Below are 20,312 nucleotides of genomic sequence, written 5' to 3' on the forward strand. Positions count from 1 at the left end.
CGGCCTCATTTAATACGGTTCACCTTTAACAATTCCTGGAAGTGGCGCATGGATATTTTTTTCCATTTTCAGTGATCAGATTTTCCTGCGCTTTTCGATGAAACGCACGTTCTGTTATAGTCACAGCCGTGATTTAACCAGTTTTAGAAACGTGAGAGTGTTTTCTATCCACACATACTAATCATATGCATATACTATATTCCTGGCCTGAGTAGCAGGGCGCTGAAGTTGCGCGATTTTTAACAGAATGTTCGAAAAAGTAGAGGGTCGACTTAAGAGGTTTTAATGGTCTGTTTCACTCTGATCCTAACACAAAGAGTCAATCTACACAGTGCTGTTTTTATAGTGTCCCAGGGCTAGGGAGGGAGATGGTGGTAAGAGATGATGGTTAAACAAATGACAATGAAACCCAAATGACACCCTATTCCCTTTAACATGCACTACATTTGACTGGGGGTCAAAAGTAGTGCCATTTGGGAAGCACCCTATATTTCACCTTCACATCTCCAGTGAAACAGCTAGAGGTCTCTTGCAGACTTCTAAGGGGTACTTTGAGTGAAAGGCTCTAGTGAAGTGCTCTAATGAAGGGCTTGACCACAGAATGAAACAAAACATGATACTGTATCTCTTTGGGCTCGTCTACGACTTTCATGTCAACTAACCATCAAAACCTGAAATCACTTGGAAACCACAAAAGCGTATTTGCATAACATTAAAATATGATGTCATCTCTCCTCAGAGAGAGGAGTTTTTAAATGTAAAAGCTCCCTGGAGACGTGTAGTGACATGGAGGTATTGCTGTGCTCCTCTAACCAGGCCTCTGCTTCTCCCCCTCCTAACCAGGCCTCTCCTCCTAACCAGGCCTCCCCTCCTAACCAGGCCTCTCCTCCTAACCAGGCCTCCCCTCCTAACCAGGCCTCTCCTCCTAACCAGGCATCTGCTTCTCCCCTCCTAACCAGGCCTCTCCTACTAACCAGGCCTCCCCTCCTAACCAGGCCTCTGCTTCTCCCCCTCCTAACCAGGCCTCTCCTCCTAACCAGGCCTCCCCTCCTAACCAGGCCTCCCCTCCTAACCAGGCCTCCCTCCTAACCAGGCTTCTCTTCCTAACCAGGCCTCTCTTCCTAACCAGGCCTCCCCTCCTAAACAGGCCTCCCCTCCTAAACAGGTCTCCCCTCCTAACCAGGCCTCTCCTCCTAACCAGGCCTCCCCTCCTAACCAGGCCTCTCCTCCTAACCAGGCCTCTCCTCCTAACCAGGCCTCTCCTCCTAACCAGGCCTCTGCTTCTCCCCCTCCTAACCAGGCCTCTCCTCCTAACCAGGCCTCTGCTTCTCCCCCTCCTCCTAACCAGGCCTCTCCTCCTAACCAGGCCTCCCCTCCTAACCAGGCCTCCCCCTCCTAATCAGGCCTCTCCTCCTAACCAGGCCTCTCTTCCTAACCAGGCCTCTCCTCCTAACCAGGCCTCCCCTCCTAAACAGGCCTCCCCTCCAAACCAGGCCTCCTCTGCACCCCTCCTCAACAGGCCTCCTCTGCTCTTCTCCTAAGCAGGCCTCCCCTCCTAACCAGGCCTCCTCTGCTCTTCTCCTAACCAGGCCTCTCCTCCTAACCAGGCCTCTCCTCTTAACCAGGCCTCCCCTCCTAACCAGGCCTCCCCTCCTAACCAGGCCTCCTCTGCTCTTCTCCTAACCAGGCCTCTCCTCCTAACCAGGCCTCTCCTCCTAACCAGGCCTCCCCTCCTAACCAGGCCTCCCCTCCTAACCAGGCCTCCACTGCTCTTCTCCTAAACAGGCCTCCCCTCCTAACCAGGCCTCCTCTGCTCTTCTCTTAACCAGGCCTCCCCTCCTGACCAGGCCTCCCCTCCAAACCAGGCCTCCTCTGCTCTTCTCCTAACCAGGCCTCCCCTCCTAACCAGGCCTCCTCTGCACCCCTCCTCAACAGGCCTCCTCTGCTCTTCTCCTAACCAGGCCTCCCCTCCTAACCAGGCCTCCTCTGCTCTTCTCCTAACCAGGCCTCCCCCCTAACCAGGCCTCCCCTCCAAACCAGGCCTCACCTCGTAACCAGGCCTCCTCTGCTCCCTTCCTAACCAGGCCTCTGCTCATCTCCTCCATAGCATACAGACCATAATGACCTCGCACAGGAAGTTATGTTTCTTTGTTTCTTCCTGCTGCTTCCTGTTTTGACCTGATAATAAAAACAATGTCCTGTCGATCCAAATCTAGCTATTTTTTACACCCACAAAGCATGGGAAGCTGATATATGCAACTTTTCCAAATGGATTTCTGTAATTTATTAATCATTTGACCCCATCAAAGTTTTATAAGCCAAGGTCGCTAAGGACCAATGTATCACTGGTAGCCTAGCAACCGAACAGGTCAGGTAGACAGGAAACAGTTCTAATTGGCTACAGTAACGATGACAATGTGTCCAATAACCAATTATGCTGAACTGAAGCTTGTAATACCTATTCCTCTAGTTCCTCTCTACCATGGAAGTGAGTTGCAGAAAGCTGAGATTTTTTACAGAGCAGCCAAGAGACAGACAGGCTATTTTAAATAGACCCAGAAAGGCAGGCAGACAGACAGCCTGCCACGAGACACACAGGCAGACTGCCACGAGAGACAGACCAGCTGCAGACTGCCTGGTTGGTTGGCTGGTTGTTCTGTACTGGGTTAGTGTTGTTCTGCCTGGTTGGCTGGCTGGTTGTTCTGTACTGGGTTAGTGTTGTTCTGCCTGGTTGGCTGGCTGGTTGTCCTGTACTGGGTAAGTGTTGTTCTGCCTGGTTGGGTGGCTGGTTATTCTGTACTGGGTTAGTGTTGTTCTGCCTGGTTGGGTGGCTGGTTGTTCTGTACTGGGTTAGTGTTGTTCTGCCTGGTTGTTCTGTACTGGGTTAGTGTTGTTCTGCCTGGTTGGCTGGCTGGTTGTTCTGTACTGGGTTAGGGTTAGTGTTGTTCTGCCTGGTTGGTTGGCTGGTTGTTCTGTACTGGGTTAGTGTTGTTCTGCCTGGTTGGGGGCTGGTTGTTCTGTACTGGGTTAGTGTTGTTCTGCCTGGTTGGTTGGCTGGTTATTCTGTACTGGGTTAGTGTTGTTCTGCCTGGTTGTTCTGTACTGGGTTAGTGTTGTTCTGCCTGGTTGGGTGGCTGGTTGTTCTGTACTGGGTTAGTGTTGTTCTGGCTGGCTGGTTGTTCTGTACTGGGTTAGTGTTGTTCTGCCTGGTTGGCTGGCTGGTTGTTCTGTACTAGGTTAGGGTTAGTGTTGTTCTGCCTGGTTGGCTGGCTGGTTGTTCTGTACTGGGTTAGGGTTAGTGTTGTTCTGCCTGGTTGTTCTGTACTGGGTTAGTGTTGTTCTGCCTGGTTGGCTGGCTGGTTGTTCTGTACTAGGTTAGGGTTAGTGTTGTTCTGCCTGGTTGGCTGGCTGGTTGTTCTGTACTGGGTTAGGGTTAGTGTTGTTCTGCCTGGTTGTTCTGTACTGGGTTAGTGTTGTTCTGCCTGGTTGGCTGGCTGGTTGTTCTGTACTGGGTTAGTGTTGTTCTGCCTGGTTGGCTGGCTGGTTGTTGTATACCGGGTTAGGGTTAGGGTTACTCTTCAGGAGGCATGAAGACATGGAGCCAGACAATGATGTCATCCACAAATAATTTCTTCCCTTTTGGCTGTTCCCTCACTCCCGCCCCTCCCATCACCCCTCCGCTTCTTCCTCCCATTGCCTCTCCCCTTCACCCCCTCTCTACTCTTCTCCCAGACCTCCCCCTCCTCCTCGACTTCCCTCCTGCGCTTCATAGCTCATACTCGGGACAGAATCTAAATAACTCAACATTCTGTTCTGCTCTAAGGATTATGGGACAAGGTCTCCATTCCTTCTCCCTGACATGATGCTTGTTTTTCTGCCAACCCATTACTGCAGTGCTTGCTCAAGCTGATCAGGCATGTATTAACCAACATGAAAACACTAATCAAATCAATCTATTGACCATGTGTTATGAACTATAAACATTAGTTTGACTCTGGTTGCTGAGGGTACTGTCCCTTTAAGGATGATTGGTTCCAACCTGTAGTACTTCCTGGTTAAAGAGGCAGGTGATTGGTTCTTACCTGTAGTACTTCCTGGTTAAAGAGAAAGGTGATTGGTTCCTACCTGTAGTACTTCCTGGTTAAAGAGAAAGGTGATTGGTTCCTACCTGTAGTACTTCCTGGTTAAAGAGTGAAGTGCGTTGGGTGTAGCTGTCATTCTGGGGTACCACTACTGTCTCAGCATCTCTGTCTTTCCTTGGGGACCTTGCTCTGGGCCCCAACGTCTGTAGGAACCCAAACATGCTGCCATGGTCCTTTAAGGCAAAAAATAAAACATTTAATGGATCAACAGGATCAAGAGGAGGCACAGTAACCCACTTCCGGAGCCTTACCGGTGTGTTCGTGCACCAGTGTGTTGGTGCATGGTAGAATTCCTTGAGTTCCACAAGGGTGCGTTCTGAGCCCTCTCCTGTACTCCCTGTTCACCCACGACTGCGTGGCCATGCACGCCTCCAACTCAATCATCAAGTTTGCGGACGACACAACAGTGGTAGGCTTGATTACCAACAACAACGAGACGGCCTACAGGGAGGAGGTGACGGCCCTCGGAGTGTGGTGTCAGGAAAATAACCTCACACTCAACGTCAACAAAACTAAGGAGATGATTGTGGACTTCAGGAAACAGCAGAGGGAACACCCCCCTATCCACATCGATGGAACAGTAGTGGAGAGGGTAGTAAGTTTTAAGTTCCTCGGCATACACATCACAGACAAACTGAATTGGTCCACTCACACAGACAGCATCGTGAGGAAGGCGCAGCAGCGCCTCTTCAACCTCAGGAGGCTGAAGAAATTCGGCTTGTCACCAAAAGCACTCACAAACTTCTACAGATGCACAATCGAGAGCATCCTGGCGGGCTGTATCACCGCCTGGTACGGCAACTGCTCCGCCCACAACCGTAAGGCTCTCCAGAGGGTAGTGAGGTCTGCACAACGCATCACCTACACCACCCGATGTTACAGGAAGGCCATAAAGATCATCAAGGACAACAACCACCCGAGCCACTGCCTGTTCACCCCGCTGTCATCCAGAAGGCGAGGTCAGTACAGGTGCATCAAAGCTGGGACCGAGAGACTGAAAAACAGCTTCTATCTCAAGGCCATCAGACTGTTAAACAGCCACCACTAACATTGAGTGGCTGCTGCCAACACACTGACACTGACTCAACTCCAGTCACTTTAATAATGGGAATTGATGGGAAATGATGTAAAATATATCACTAGCCACTTTAAACAATGCTGCCTAATATAATGTTTACATACCCTACATTATTCATCTCATATGTATACGTATATACTATACTCTATATCATCTACTGCATCCTTATGTAATACATGTATCACTAGCCACTTTAACTATGCCACTTTGTTTACATACTCATCTCATATGTATATACTGTACTCGATACCATCTACTGTATCTTGCCTATGCCGCTCTGTACCATCACTCATTCATATATCTTTATGTACATATTCTTTATCCCCTTACACTGTGTATAAGACAGTAGTTTTGGAATTGTTAGTTAGATTACTTGTTGGTTATTACTGCATTGTCGGAACTAGAAGCACAAGCATTTCGCTACACTCGCATTAACATCTGCTAACCATGTGTATGTGACAAATACAATTTGATTTGATTTGATTTGACTTACTCCTCTCTGAGTGAAGCCTCACCACTGGTTCAAGCCATAACAGACATGAGCCAATCAGGCCCCCAGCATTCAACCATAATCACCTCACTTGAGGAGAATGTTAAATTGTCCACTTAAATAGTTACTGTAATTGCACATTTAAACATGTGTCAGACCAGACTGGCCCCTTTATGTCTGTAAACAAACCCTACTGTCCGCAATCTGAGCAGGATAAAGTGAACAGTACCTGCACTACTTTCTGAGCAGGATAAAGTGAACAGTGAACAGTACCGGGACTACTTTCTGAGCAGGATAAAGTGAATAGTGAACAGTACCGGGACTACTTTCTGAACAGGATAAAGTGAACAGTGAACAGTACCGGCACTACTTTCTGAACAGGATAAAGTGAACAGTACCGGGACTACTTTCTGAACAGGATAAAGTGAACAGTACCGGGACTACTTTCTGAGTAATCTATGATAAACAGATTTAAACTGTGATTAGTGATATGTATACACCAATGTATGAGGTATTTTGTGAGTTGAAACGAAGTAGCTAGAGCTTCTTAGGCCTAGGCCCCTTTTTCTCCATTTCCACCTGAATGACTAACCCAGGGTAAACTGCCTGTTGCTCAGGCCCTGAAGCCAGGATATGCTTATAATTGGCACCATTGGAAAGAAAACGCTTTGAATTTTGTAGACATGTTAAAATAATGTAGGAGAATATAGCACAATATATATGGTAGGAGAAAATCCAAAGAAAAACCACCCGGATTTTGTATATTTTGAGAGACGAACCTCTTAGAAATGCAAGGGAAAGGTCAAATTGTAAAATAGCTCCCTGGATGCAATTCCTATGGCTTCGACAGGGTGTCAGCAGTCTATGTTCAAGGTTTCAGGCTTGTAACTTCAAAAACTATTAAGAAATGAGGACACAGTCTTGGAAATCTGTGTTTTTGTGCACCATGCCTGAAACCTGCTAAAATCGGTTTCATATTGAACATACTTCTTTCCGAAATAAATAGTATAGTTTGATTACATTTTAGGGTGTCTGAGGAGTGAATAGAAATGTATTTTGACTTGTTGAAACAAAGTTTAGGGGTACATTTTCAAGTTGCAAGTTGAATGAGTGGGTTACTCAAATTGATGGTGCCAATTAAACAGACTTTTTGGGATATAAAAAATATTTTTATCTAACAAAATGACACTACATATTATAGCTGGGACCCTTTGGATGACAAATCAGAAGAAGATTTTCAAAAAGTATGTGAATATTTCATCTTTATATGTGAATGTATGAAACCTGTACCGGTGGGAAATTATTTTGTTGTGGGGCGTTGTCCTCAAACAATTGCATGGCATGTTTTCGCTGTAATAGCTACTGTAAATCAAACAGTGCAGTTATATTAACAAGAATTTAAGCTTTCAGCCGATATAAGACACTTGTATATACGTAAATGTTTAAAATCCATAATAGCTATTAGAATTTATTTGAATTACGCGCCCTCCAGTTTCACCGGAAGTTATCCCGCTAGCGGGACACCGATCCTTATAGTCTACTTGACAAATGAGGCAACAGAGTTGCTGTTCCTTAATAATAAAATAATAACAATGTAGCACTGCTGCAACTCCCTTGTGAAAGGATCTCATAGGGTTTACTGATTTAAAATTAAATGTGTTATTTGCCAGTACTAAACAGAAAACTAATTTGTTAGCGAACATTAGCTACTGTAGCTAGCTTGCTTATAAACCAAGCTAGCTAGCATTAAAATATAACTTATTATTGTCATTTCTTCTTCAGGATTGGTGGGTCCCCTGCAGGACGGTTGAGCTAACGTAGGCTAATGTGATTAGCATGAGGTTGTAATATTGGCAGAAAGCTTAAATTCTTGTCAATCTAACTGCACTGTCCAATTTACAGTAGCTATTATAGTGAAAGAATACCACTAAAAGTTATTAATAAACAAATTAGGCACATTTGGGCAGTCTTGATACAAAACTTTGAATAGATATGCAATGATTCATTGGATCAGACTTAAACTTCGCACATACACTGCTTCTATCTAGTGGCCAATATCTAAATTGCACCTGTGCTGGAAAAATACATTATGGCCTTTCTCCTGCATTTCAAAGATGATGGTACAAAAGTAATACCAAAAAAAAAGTTTTTTTTCTTTGTATTATCCTTTACCAGATCTAATGTCTTATATTCTCCTACATTCCACAAACCTCAAAGTGTTTCCTTTTAAATGGTACCAAGAAAATGCAAATACTTGCTTCAGGGCCTGAGCTACAGGCAGTTAGATTTGGGTATGTCATTTTAGGCACAAAAAAAAGAGGCCGATTCTGAATAGGATTGAATACCAGCTGTGTATCTCTCTCCTTAACCTCTATGATGACTAGATGTTTCCAAGCTGTTTGCCCCTCTCCTTAACCTCTATGATGACTAGATGATTCCTCAGCAGTTTACCCCTCTCCTTAACCTCTATGATGACCTGATGACTAGATGATTCCAGCTGTTTACCCCTCTCCTTAACCTCTATGATGACCTGATGACTAGATGATTCCCAGCTGTTTACCCCTCTCCTTAACCTCTATGATGACTAGACGATTAGATGATTCCCCATCTGTTTACCCCTCTCCTTAACCTATATGATGACTAGATTACTAGATGATTCCCAGCGTTTTGCCCCTCTCCTTAACCTCTATGATGACTAGATGATTCCCAGCTGTTTGCCCCTCTCCTTAACCTCTATGATGACTAGATGATTAGATGATTCCCAGCTGTTTACCCCTCTCCTTAACCTGTATGATGACTAGATGATTCCCAGCTTTTTGCCCCTCTCCTGAACCTCTATGATGATTAGATGACTAGAAGATTCCCAGCTGTTTGCCCCTCTCCTTAACCTCTATGATGACTATATGATACCCCATCTGTTTACCCCTCTCCTTAACCTCTATGATGCCTAGATGATTCCCAGCTTTTTGCCCCTCTCCTTAACCTCTATGATGACTAGATGACTAGATGATTAGATGATTAGATGATTCCCAGCTGTTTACCCCTCTCCTTAACCTCTATGATGACTAGACGATTAGATGATTCCCCATCTGTTTACCCCTCTCCTTAACCTATATGATGACTAGATTACTAGATGATTCCCAGCGTTTTGCCCCTCTCCTTAACCTCTATGATGACTAGATGATTCCCAGCTGTTTGCCCCTCTCCTTAACCTCTATGATGACTAGATGATTAGATGATTAGATGATTCCCAGCTGTTTACCCCTCTCCTTAACCTCTTTGATGACTAGATGATTCCCCAGCTGTTTACCCCTCTCCTTAACCTCTATGATGACCTGATGACTAGATGATTCCCAGCTGTTTGCCCCTCTCCTTAACCTCTATGATGACTAGATGACTAGATGATTCCCAGCTGTTTACCCCTCTCCTTAACCTCTATGAAGACCTGATGACTAGATGATTCCCAGATGTTTGCCCCTCTCCTTAACCTCTATGATGACTAGATGATTCCCAGCTGTTTACCCCTCTCCTTAACCTCTATGATGACTAGATGATTAGATGATTCCCAGCTGTTTACCCCTATCCTTAACCTCTATGATGACTAGATGATTAGATGATTCCCAGCTGTTTACCCCTATCCTTAACCCCTATGATGACTAGATGATTAGATGATTCCCCATCGGTTTACCCCTCTCCTTAACCTCTATGATGACTAGATGATTCCCAGCTGTTTACCCCTATCCTTAACCTCTATGATCACTAGACGATTAGATGATTCCCAGCTGTTTACCCCTCTCCTTAACCTCTATGATGACTAGATGACTAGATGATTCCCAGCTGTTTGTCCCTCTCCTTAACCTCTATGATGACTAGATGATTCCCAGCTGTTTGTCCCTTTCCTTAATATCTGTGATGACTAGATGAGTAGATGATTCCCAGCTGTTTGCCCCTCTCCTTAACCTCTATGATGACTAGATGATCCCCAGCTGTTTGCCCCTCTCCTTAACCTCTATGATGACTAGATGATCCCCAGCTGTTTACCCCTCTCCTTAACCTCTATGATGACTAGATAGTTCCCAGCTGTTTGCCCCTCTCCTTAACCTCTATGATGACTAGATGATTAGATGATTCCCCAGCTGTCTTCCCCTCTCCTTAACCTCTATGATGACTACATGATTAGATGATTCCCCAGCTGTCTTCCCCTCTCCTTAACCTCTATGATGACTAGATGACTAGATGATTCCCAGCTGTTTACCCCTCTCCTTAACCTCTATGATGACTAGATGATTCCCAGCTGTTTACCCCTCTCCTTAACCTCTATGATGACTAGATGACTAGATAACTAGATGATTCCCAGCTGTTTACCCCTCTCCTTTACCTCTGATGACTAGATGATTCCCAGCTGTTTACCCCTTCTTCTTTACCTCAGATGACTAGATGATTCCCAGCTGTTACCCCTCTCCTTAACCTCTATGATGACTAGATAACTAGACGATTCCCAGCTGTTTACCCCTCTCCTTAACCTCTATGATGACTAGATGACGAGAAAATTCCCCAGCTTTTTACCCCTCTCCTTAACCTATAGGATGACTAGATGATTCCCAGATGTTTACCCCTCTCCTTAACCTCTATGATGACTAGATGATTAGATGATTCCCAGCTGTTTTCCCCTCTCCTTAACCTCTACGATGACTAGATGACTAGATGATTCCCCAGCTGTTTACCCCTCTCCTTAACCTCTATGATCACTCGACGATTAGATGATTCCCAGCTGTTTACCCTTCTACTTAACCTCTATGATGACTAGATGATTCCCAGCTGTTTACCCCTCTCCTTAACCTTTATGATGACTAGATGATTCCCAGCTTTTTGCCCCTCTCCTGAACCTCTATGATGATTAGATGACTAGAAGATTCCCAGCTGTTTGCCCCTCTCCTTAACCTCTATGATGACTATATGATTCCCCATCTGTTTACCCCTCTCCTTAACCTCTATGATGCCTAGATGATTCCCAGCTTTTTGCCCCTCTCCTTAACCTCTATGATGACTAGATGACTAGATGATTAGATGATTAGATGATTCCCAGCTGTTTACCCCTCTCCTTAACCTCTATGATTACTAGATGATTCCCAGCTGTTTGCCCCTCTCCTTTACCTCTATAATGACTAGATGATTAGATGATTCCCCAGCTGTTTACCCCTCTCCTTAACCTCTATGATGACTAGATGACTAGATGATTCCCAGCTGTTTGCCCCTCTCCTTAACCTCTATGATGACTAGATGATTCCCAGCTGTTTGCCCCTCTCCTTAACCTCTATGATGACTAGATGACTAGATGATTCCCAGCTGTTTGCCCTCTCCTTAACCTCTATGATGACTAGATGATTCCCAGCTGTTTGCCCTCTCCTTAACCTCTATGATGACTAGATGATTCCCCCTCTCTCCTTAGCTGATGACTTATCCCTCTCCCTAACCTCTATGATGACTAGATGATTCCCAGCTGTAGATGATTCCTATGATGAGCTATATGTTTGCCCTGTCTCTGGTGCATCCAGTTCCAACCTCTATGATGACTAGATGATTCCCAGCTGTTTACCCCTCTCCTTAACCTCTATGATGACTAGATGACTAGATGATTCCCAGCTGTTTGCCTCTCTCCTTAATCTCTATGATGACTAGATGATTCCCAGCTGTTTGCCCCTCTCCTTAACCTCTATGATGACTAGGTGATTCCCAGCTGTTTACCCCTCTCCTTAACCTCTAGTCAGGATATGAGAGGTGGTGTATTCTCTCTCTTCAGGTGTCTGGGCTGTTCAAACGGGAGCCATAAGGCACCCACACAGACAACTATTGTTAAAGATTCTGCTGTCATGGGTGGATCCTGGCCATCTAGCTACGATGTTGGTGAGCTGACTTTTGTCATCACAGACAGCCTGCAAGTTGATTGAGTATGATGACCGGATCTGTTTCACTTGTCTTTGTGCTTGTCTACACCCCCCTCCAGGTGTCGCCCATCTTCCCCATTATCCCTTGTGTATTTATATCGGTATTCTCTGTTTGTCTGTGCCAGTTCGATTTGTTTTGTCAAGCTTACCAGCTTTTTTCCTCTGCAATGCCGTCTCCCACCATGGTTTCCAGCTTCCCCGCTTACCTCCCCCGGAACGCTTCGCTGGACAGTCGGGAACCTGTAGGGTGTTTCTCGCACAGTGTTCTCTCATCATCGAGCTGCAGCCCTTCCCCTTGGACTGCTTGAAGACAGCGTACCTCATCCTGCTGATGTCCGGGAGGGCTCTCACCTGGGCTACGGCCGTGTGGGAGCAACAGTCATCCGTATGATTCAGTCTAGAGGAGTTTGTGGCAGAGGTGAAGAAGTTTCTCGATTCTCCATTGTCCCAGAGAGAGGCTGCCCATGAGTTACTCCAGCTTCGGCAAGACTCCCGCAGTGTTGCAGACAATGAAGTGGATTTCTGCACATTGGCATCTGAGTGTGCCTGGAACCCGGAATCGCAGTTTGACACGTTGCTGCACGGATTATTGGAGGAAGTCAAGGACGAGCTAGGAGCCCGGGAACTACCGACGGATCTCGACTTGCTCATTGCCTTGACCATCTGGATTGATGGACGGCTACAGGAAATTAGGAAGGAGAGAAGGTCCGATTCCACTTGCCGCCAAAAGATTCCACCTCGCCTTCCGAGGCATCCATAGACATCCCTGATGTCTCTATGGCCGAGAGGACCCAAGGCTACCCAAGTTTCCCCGAGAGTCTCTGAAGTCTGCCAATTCACCTCTTCCCAAGCCGATGCAACTAGGCAGAGCTAGGCCTCTGGTGGGTCATACGGAGAACTTTTCCTCACCTCAGCCTGGATTACTGTCCTCTGCCTGCCCTGACTCTAAGGCTGCCTGCCGTTCTGTACCTTTCGGACTCTGCTCTGAATTACTGACCTCTGCCTGCCCTTGATCTGTCGTTTCCCTTCCCCCTGTGTCTTTGTAATAACTTTTGTTACTTTGAAACTGTCTGTATCTGCATCTTCTCCTGAGCCTTGACATTGATCAGTATCCTTTCCAGTTACGGAATGTGTGCACAGTCTATTGCTCCTAGTACACCTGGGAATATAACTCTTCTGTCAAATCCAGCTACTGTTTCCTCTGTAGGACTGGAATCTAGCTCTTCTGTCAAATCCAGCTGCTGCTTCCTCTATAGGACTGGAATCTAGCTCTTCTGTCAAATCCAGCTGCTGTTTCCTCTGTAGGACTGGAATCTAGCTCTTCTGTCAAATCCAGCTGCTGTTTCCTCTGTAGGACTGGAATCTAGCTCCTCTCTCAGATCCAGCTACTGTTTCCTCTGTAGGACTGGGATCTAGCTCTCCTGTCAAATCCAGCTGCTGTTTCCTCTGTAGGACTGGAATCTAACTCTTCTGTCAAATCCATACTGGGTTGCAAAGGAGCAAGATAAATAAATAAATACAGTATGGAGACGAGGTAGGTAGATACAGTAGGTGGACTGTTTACAGATGGGCTATGTACAGGTGCAGTAATCTGTGAGCTGCTCTGACAGCTGGTGCTTAAAACCTCTTGCGACGAGCAAACCCGTATCCGGGAGCATAATCATAGCCTCAAACGCATTAGCATAACGCAGCGGACATAAATACGCAAAAAAATCGCAAATGAAATGAAATAAATATATTCAAACACAAGCTTAGCCTTTTGTTAACAACACTGTCATCTCAGATTTTCAAAATATGCGTTACAGCCAACGCTAGACAAGCATTTGTGTAAATTTATCATGGCATAATGCTATGCTAGGCTCTGCTGGCAGCAGGCAACATTTTCACGAAAATAAGAAAAGCAACCAAATTAAATCATTTACCTTTGAAGAACTTCAGATGCTTTCACTCAGGAGACTCCCAGTTAGATAGCAAATGCTAGATTATTTTTGTAGGCGAAATAGCTCCCGTTTCTTCATCATGCATGGCTGAGAAATCGACCGGAAAATGCTACAACTATAACACCAAACCTTTTTCAAAATTTGCTCCATAATATCGACAGAAACACGGCAAACGTTGTTTAGGATCCATCCTCAAGGTGTTTTTAACATATATATTCGATAATATATCCATCGAGGCAATTGGTTTCTCATAAGAAGCGATTGGAAAAATGGCTACCTCAGTATTTTACGCGAGATTTTCTGCGGGAGACACCATGTGACCACATGCTATATATGGTCCCTTACGGCCATTCTTCAATGGAAATGCCTAAAAAGACGTCACAATGCTGTAGACACCTTGGGGAAAATGTGGAAAACGTAAGCTCATTCATAGCTCATTCACAGCCATATAAGGAGTCATTGGCATGAGGCGGTTTCAAAAAATGCGGCACTTCCTGGTTGGATTTTTATCTGGGTTTCGCCTGTAACATCAGTTCTGTGGCACTCACAGACAATATCTTTGCAGTTTTGGAAACATCAGAGTGTTTTCTTTCCAAAGTTGTCAATTATATGCATAGTCGAGCATCTTTTCGTGACAAAATATCTTGTTTAAAACGGGAACGTTTTTCATCCAAAATGTTTAATAGCGCCCCCTAATGCATAACTGGTTAAAGCTAGTGAGGAAGATATGAGTCTCCAGCTTCAGCTTGATTTTTGCAGTTTGTTCCAGTCGTTGGCAGCAGAGAACTGGAAGGAAAGGTGGCCAAAGGATGAATTGGCTTTGGGGGTGACCAGTGAGATATACCTGCTGGAGCACATGCTAGGAGTGGGGGCTGCTATGGTGACCAGTGAGCTGAGATAAGGCGGAGACTTGTAGATGGAGACAGTGGGTTTGGCGACGAGTATGAAGCGAGGGCCAACCAACAAGAGCATACAGGTCGCAGTGGTGGGTAGGCACTGTGATAGACTGCATCCAATTTGTTGAGTAGAGTGTTGGAGGCTATTTTATAGATGACATCGCCGAAGTTGAGGATCGGTAGGATGGTCAGTTTTATGAGGGTATGTTTGGCAGCATACCCTCATTTTGCTTTGTTGCGAAATAAGAAGCCAATTCTAGATTTAATTTGGGATTGGAGATGCTTAACCTCTACGCACGGAACCCACTAGCAGGCTGAAATTCCACAACATATTTTTTTTTTAATTTTTAAAATTTATTTAACCAACATTAAGAACACATTCTTATTTTCAATGACGGCCTGGGAACAGTGGGTTAACTGCCTGTTCACGGGCAGAACGACAGATTTGTACCTTGTCAGCTCAGGGGTTTGAACTCACAACCTTCCGGTTACTAGTCCAACGCTCTAACCACTAGGCTACCCCAGTGATCGCTACATAAATAGTCATATTAAGCATTCATCAAAATACAAGTGTCTCACATGTATCGAAAGCCTAGAATATTGCTAATCCAACTGGGTTGTCAGATTTAAAAAGGATTTACTGCGAAAGAATACGATGATCTAAGCATAGAGCCCCATAAAAAATTTTTTTTAACCAGCACAGGCGTAACATAATCACAAACGCCATTAAAATAAATTGTTTACCTTTGACGATCTTTCCAATCCCAATGCTCATTGTTACACAATGAATGATCTTTTGTTTGATAAAATCTGTTTTTATAGCCTAACATGAAACATTTTGTGAACCGCTTGTGTCGTGAATTCCGTCTCATTCCATTTTCGACGACACATTCCAGGTAAATAACCCACACAGAACGTGACTTTTCCAGTCATGTTTGGTTTCACTGCAATCAACTGGTTTGTTTGTAACACAATCAAACCTGATGGGCCATTTCGCAGGACGTATTGACTGAAAGAAACCGATTTGAAGACAACAAGTCATGATAACATTGTGCACCAATGATTTGCCCGCTGTTTCGTTGATTGACTGTCTTTTAACCCAATGACCACTGATCGTCTTGAAATCTAGCTGGGTAGATAGCCAATGAGCTGAGGTAAACGGCAATAGGTCATGTTTATGTGTTGCAAGACCAACCCATGTAGTAAGCTCCAGTGTAAAGTGAGTCATTCGCTATTGAAGTTTCATTCCGGAAGGATAAACATATTACGCACTGCATTGTTTGGTAAACGTGCAGATTCAGCTGTTTATATATCAATCATTATGGCGACTAAGTCAGGGAAAGCTAAATCTAAGTCTAGATATACAGATGTACACACAATTTTAGAATAAATTGATTGGGAAGGTGAGACAGAGATTGTTGTAGGACGATTCATTTAGCGATTGTGGAGGAATATTTTTTGAACGGGAGAGGACATAGTTTTGGACTAGTAAGTTCTTATCATGCTAATGCCCTTGTTTGAAATTAATAATATAAAATATTATTTGTGATTTTTTTTTACATTTTAGAAGCAATATATAAACATGTAATGTCATGAAATGTGAGATGCGTGTGTCTGCCGCCCCACCCCAACCCACATGAAATAGCCTATTTGTGGCTGTTGAGGGGAGGGCAGGCCCACACAACAATGGCCAACGTGAAATGGAGACAGTAGATACAGCTGGTCTGTTGTAATATAATAAAGACAGTAGATCTAGCTGAAATGTCATAATATAATAAAGACAGTAGATCTAGCTGAAATGTTATAATATAAATGAGACAGTAGATCTAGCTGAAATGTCATAATATAAAAGAGACAGTAGATCTAGCTGAAATGTTATAATATAATAGAGACAGTAGATCTAGCTGAAATGTCATAATATAAATGAGACAGTAGATCTAGCTGGTCTATAATAATGTATTCAACCTTATGTTCTCTGTACTCTCTCTATATATGTTTATTACACCTGTTGATACAGGGCTCATATGTGAAACTATTCTAACTGAACATTTTCTTTCACAGTGACACTGACTCCAAATGGGAGTCTTATCCGGTGTCCTGTGTGAATTTAAGTATGCTCTCTCTAATTCTCTAATTAGGAGGAGGACCTGAGCCCTGATGACTCCTTGCTGTCCCCAGTTCACCTGGCCTTGCTGCTGTTCCAGTTTCAACTGTTCCACCTGCGGCTATGGAACCCTAAACTAATTAATTTTTACTCTTGAGGTGCTGTCCTGTTGCACCCTCTACAACCACTGTGATCTCCACCCGGCACAGCCAGAAGAGGACTGGCCACCCCTCATAGCCTGGTTCCTCTCTAGGTTTCTTCCTAGGTTTTTTGCCTTTCTAGGGAGTTTTTCCTAGCCACCGTGCTTCTACACCTGCATTGCTTGCTGTTTGGGGTTTTAGGCTGGGGCTATATAAATTGATTTGATTTGATAGAGGACTGAGGGTCTTCCAAATATTGAAAGTGTATAATGTTATTTTGTAAATGTATATATATATCTTTTTTCATATGTTTTTTGTGTTAGAATACCATTTTGGTATTTAGTATATAGTTATTTGTTTCAAAATGTATACCTTCACCAATTTGGCCACTTAGGTACATTTGGGCTACTTGTGTGGGACACCTGGGGGACTTCATGATAAATGTCATGTAGCACACTCATTTTGGAAGTTATCAAATCAAATCAAATCAAATTTTATTTGTCACATACACATGGTTAGCAGATGTTAATGCGAGTGTAGCGAAATGCTTGTGCTTCTATTTCCGACAATGCAGTAATAACCAACAGGTAACCTAGCTAACAATTCCAAAACTACTATCTTATAGACACACAAGTGTAAGGGGATAAAGAATATGTACATAAAGATATGAGTGAGTGATGGTACAGAACGGCATAGGCAAGATACAGTAGATTGTATTGAGTGCAGTATATACATATGAGATGAGTATGTAAACAAAGTGGCATAGTTAAAGTGGCTAGTGATACATGTATTACATAAAGATGCAGTAGATGATATAGAGTACAGTATATACGTATACATATGAGATGAATAATGTAGGGTATGTAAACATTATATTAGGTAGCATTGTTTAAAGCATTGTTTAAAGTGGCTAGTGATATATTTTACATCATTTCCCATCAATACCCATTATTAAAGTGGCTGGAGTTGAGTCAGTGTGTTGGCAGCAGCCACTCAATGTTAGTGGTGGCTGTTTAACAGTCTGAAGGCATTGAGATAGAAGCTGTTTTTCAGTCTCTCGGTCCCAGCTTTGATGCACCTGTACTGACCTCGCCTTCTGGATGATAGCGGGGTGAACAGGCAGTGGCTCGGGTGGTTGTTGTCCTTGATGATCTTTATGGCCTTCCTGTGACATCGGGTAGTGTAGGTGTCCTGGAGGGCAGGTAGTTTGCCCTCGGTGATGCGTTGTGCAGACCTCACTACCCTCTGGAGAGCCTTACGGTTGTGGGCGGAGCAGTTGCCGTACCAGGCGGTGATACAGCCCGACAGGATGCTCTTGATTGTGCATCTGTAGAAGTTGATTGTGCATCTGTGAGTGCTTTTGGTGACAAGCCAAATTTCTTCAGCCTCCTGAGGTTGAAGAGACGCTGCTGCGCCTTCTTCACGATGCTGTCTGTGTGGGTGGACCAATTCAGTTTGTCTGTGATGTGTAAGCCGAGGAACTTAAAACTTACTACCCTCTCCACTACTGTTCCATCGATGTGGATAGGGGGGTGTTCCCTCTGCTGTTTCCTGAAGTCTACAAGTACTGTTGCCCTCTTATATTTTTCACTGAAATTGTCCCCATTCCTATCTACCTATATATTCCTATGTTTGTTTTATCTGCTTCATTTTAAAGATATAGATACAAAAATAAAAATAAAAAAAAGTATGTTTTTTTTCATTGTTTTATCTAAACCAGTGTAGACCAGTATTCTCCTACATTCAATTCCCATTTACAAAAACTTCAGAGTATTTTTTTTTCAAATGGTACCAAGAATATGCTTGGTTCTGTGCCTGAGCTACAGGCTGTTAGATTTGGGTATGTCTTCAGGCAGAAATTGCACAAAGTAGGGGGGAGTTCTAAGAGGTTTTAATGTGAGTCTGGAAGGAGATTTTGCAGTCTAACCAGATGCCTAGGTATTTTTAGTTATCCACATATTCTAAGTCAGAGTCGTCCAGAGTAGTGATCCTGGTCGGGCGGGCAGGTGCGGGCAGTGATCGGTTGAAGAGCATGCATTTATTTTTACTTGGATTTAAGAGCAGTTGGAGGTTGTGAAGGAGAGTTGTATGGCATTGAAGCTCTTCTGGAGGTTAGTTAACACAGTGTCCAACGAAGGGTCAGAAGTATACAGAATTGTGTCATCTGCATAGAGGTGGATCAGAGAATCACCAGCAGCAAGAGTGACATCATTGATGTATACAGAGAAGAGAGTCGGCCCGAGATTGAACCCTGTGGCACCCCCATAGAGACTGCCAGAGGTCCGGACAACAGGCCCTCCGATTTGACACACTGGACTCTATCAGAGAAGTAGTTGGTAAACCAGGCGAGGCAATCATTTGAGAAACCAAGGCTGTTGAGTCTGCCAATAAGAATGTGGTGATTGACAGAGACAAAAGCCTTGGTCAGGTCGATGAATACGGCTCCACAGTAATGTCTCTTATCGATGGCGGTTATGATATCATTTAGGACCTTGAGCGTGGCTGAGGTGCACCCATGACCAGCTCTGAAACCAGATTGCATAGCGGAGAAGGTATAGTGGGATTTGAAATGCTCAGTAATCTGTTTGTTATCTTGACTACCGAAGACCTTAGAAAGGTAGGGTAGGATAGATATAGGTCTGTAGCAGTTTTGGTCTGTAGTGTCTCACATTTTAAAGAGGGGGATGACCGCTGCAGCTATCCAATCTTTGGGAATCTCAGACAATACGAAAGAGAGGTTGAACAGGCTAGTAATAGGGGTAATAGGGGTTGCAACAATTTCGGCAGATCATTTTAGAAAGAGAGGGTCCAGAATGTCTAGCCTGTCTAGCCTACTGATTTGTAGGGGTCCAGATTTTGCAGCTCTTTCAGACCATCAGCTATCTGGATTTGGGTGAAGGAGAAGTTGCTGTGGGAGGTGCAGGGCTGTTGACCGGGGTAGGGGTAGAGGTAGGCAGGTGGAAAGCATAGCCAGCCATAGAAAAATGCTTATTGAAATTCTTAATTATAGTGGATTTATCGGTGGTGACAGTGTTTCCTGGCCTCAGTGCAGTGGGCAGCTGGGAGGAGGTGCTTTTATTCTTCATGGAGTTTACAGTGTGCCTGAACTTTTTTGAGTTTGTGCTACAGGATGCAAATTTCTGCTTGAAAAAGCTAGCCTTAGCTTTCCTAACTGCCTGTGTATATTGGTTCTGTGTATATTGGTTCCTATCTTCCCTGAAAAGTTGCGTATCACGGGGGCTATTCGATGTTAATGCAGAATGCCACAGGATGGTTTTGTGCTGGTCAAGGGCAGTCAGGTCTGGAGAGAACCCAGGGCTATATCAGTTCCTGGCTCTACATTTTTTGAAAGGGGCATGCTTATTTAGGATGGTGAGGAAGGAACTTTTAAAGATTGACCAGGCATCCTCTACTGACGGGATGAGGTCAATATCCTTCCAGGATACCCGGGCCAGGTCGATTAGAAAGGCCTGCTCGCTGAAGTGTTCTAGGGAGCGTTTGACAGTGATGAGGTGTGGTCGTTTGACCGTGAACCCATTACGGATGCAGGCGATGAGGCAGTGATCGCTGAGATCTT

General features: G+C 44.4%; 1 protein-coding gene across 9 annotated transcripts in view; it reads right to left on the reverse strand.

Moving 5' to 3' along the window:
* LOC112223211 overlaps window positions 1–20,312 on the reverse strand; it is a 107,150-nt gene that overhangs the window by 71,196 nt on the left and 15,642 nt on the right. For 8 of the 9 annotated variants that reach the window (XM_042305715.1, XM_042305710.1, XM_042305709.1 and 5 more), the window contains one exon: window positions 4,169–4,315. The exons of the other annotated variant lie outside the window; for it this stretch is intronic. In XM_042305715.1, coding sequence (XP_042161649.1) covers window positions 4,169–4,315 — 147 coding nt within the window. The remainder of the gene's footprint in view (window positions 1–4,168; window positions 4,316–20,312) is intronic. 9 annotated transcript variants of the gene reach the window in all.

The sequence above is a fragment of the Oncorhynchus tshawytscha genome, linkage group LG24 (assembly GCF_018296145.1).
Source record: "Oncorhynchus tshawytscha isolate Ot180627B linkage group LG24, Otsh_v2.0, whole genome shotgun sequence".
Classification (NCBI taxonomy): Eukaryota; Metazoa; Chordata; class Actinopteri; order Salmoniformes; family Salmonidae; genus Oncorhynchus; species Oncorhynchus tshawytscha.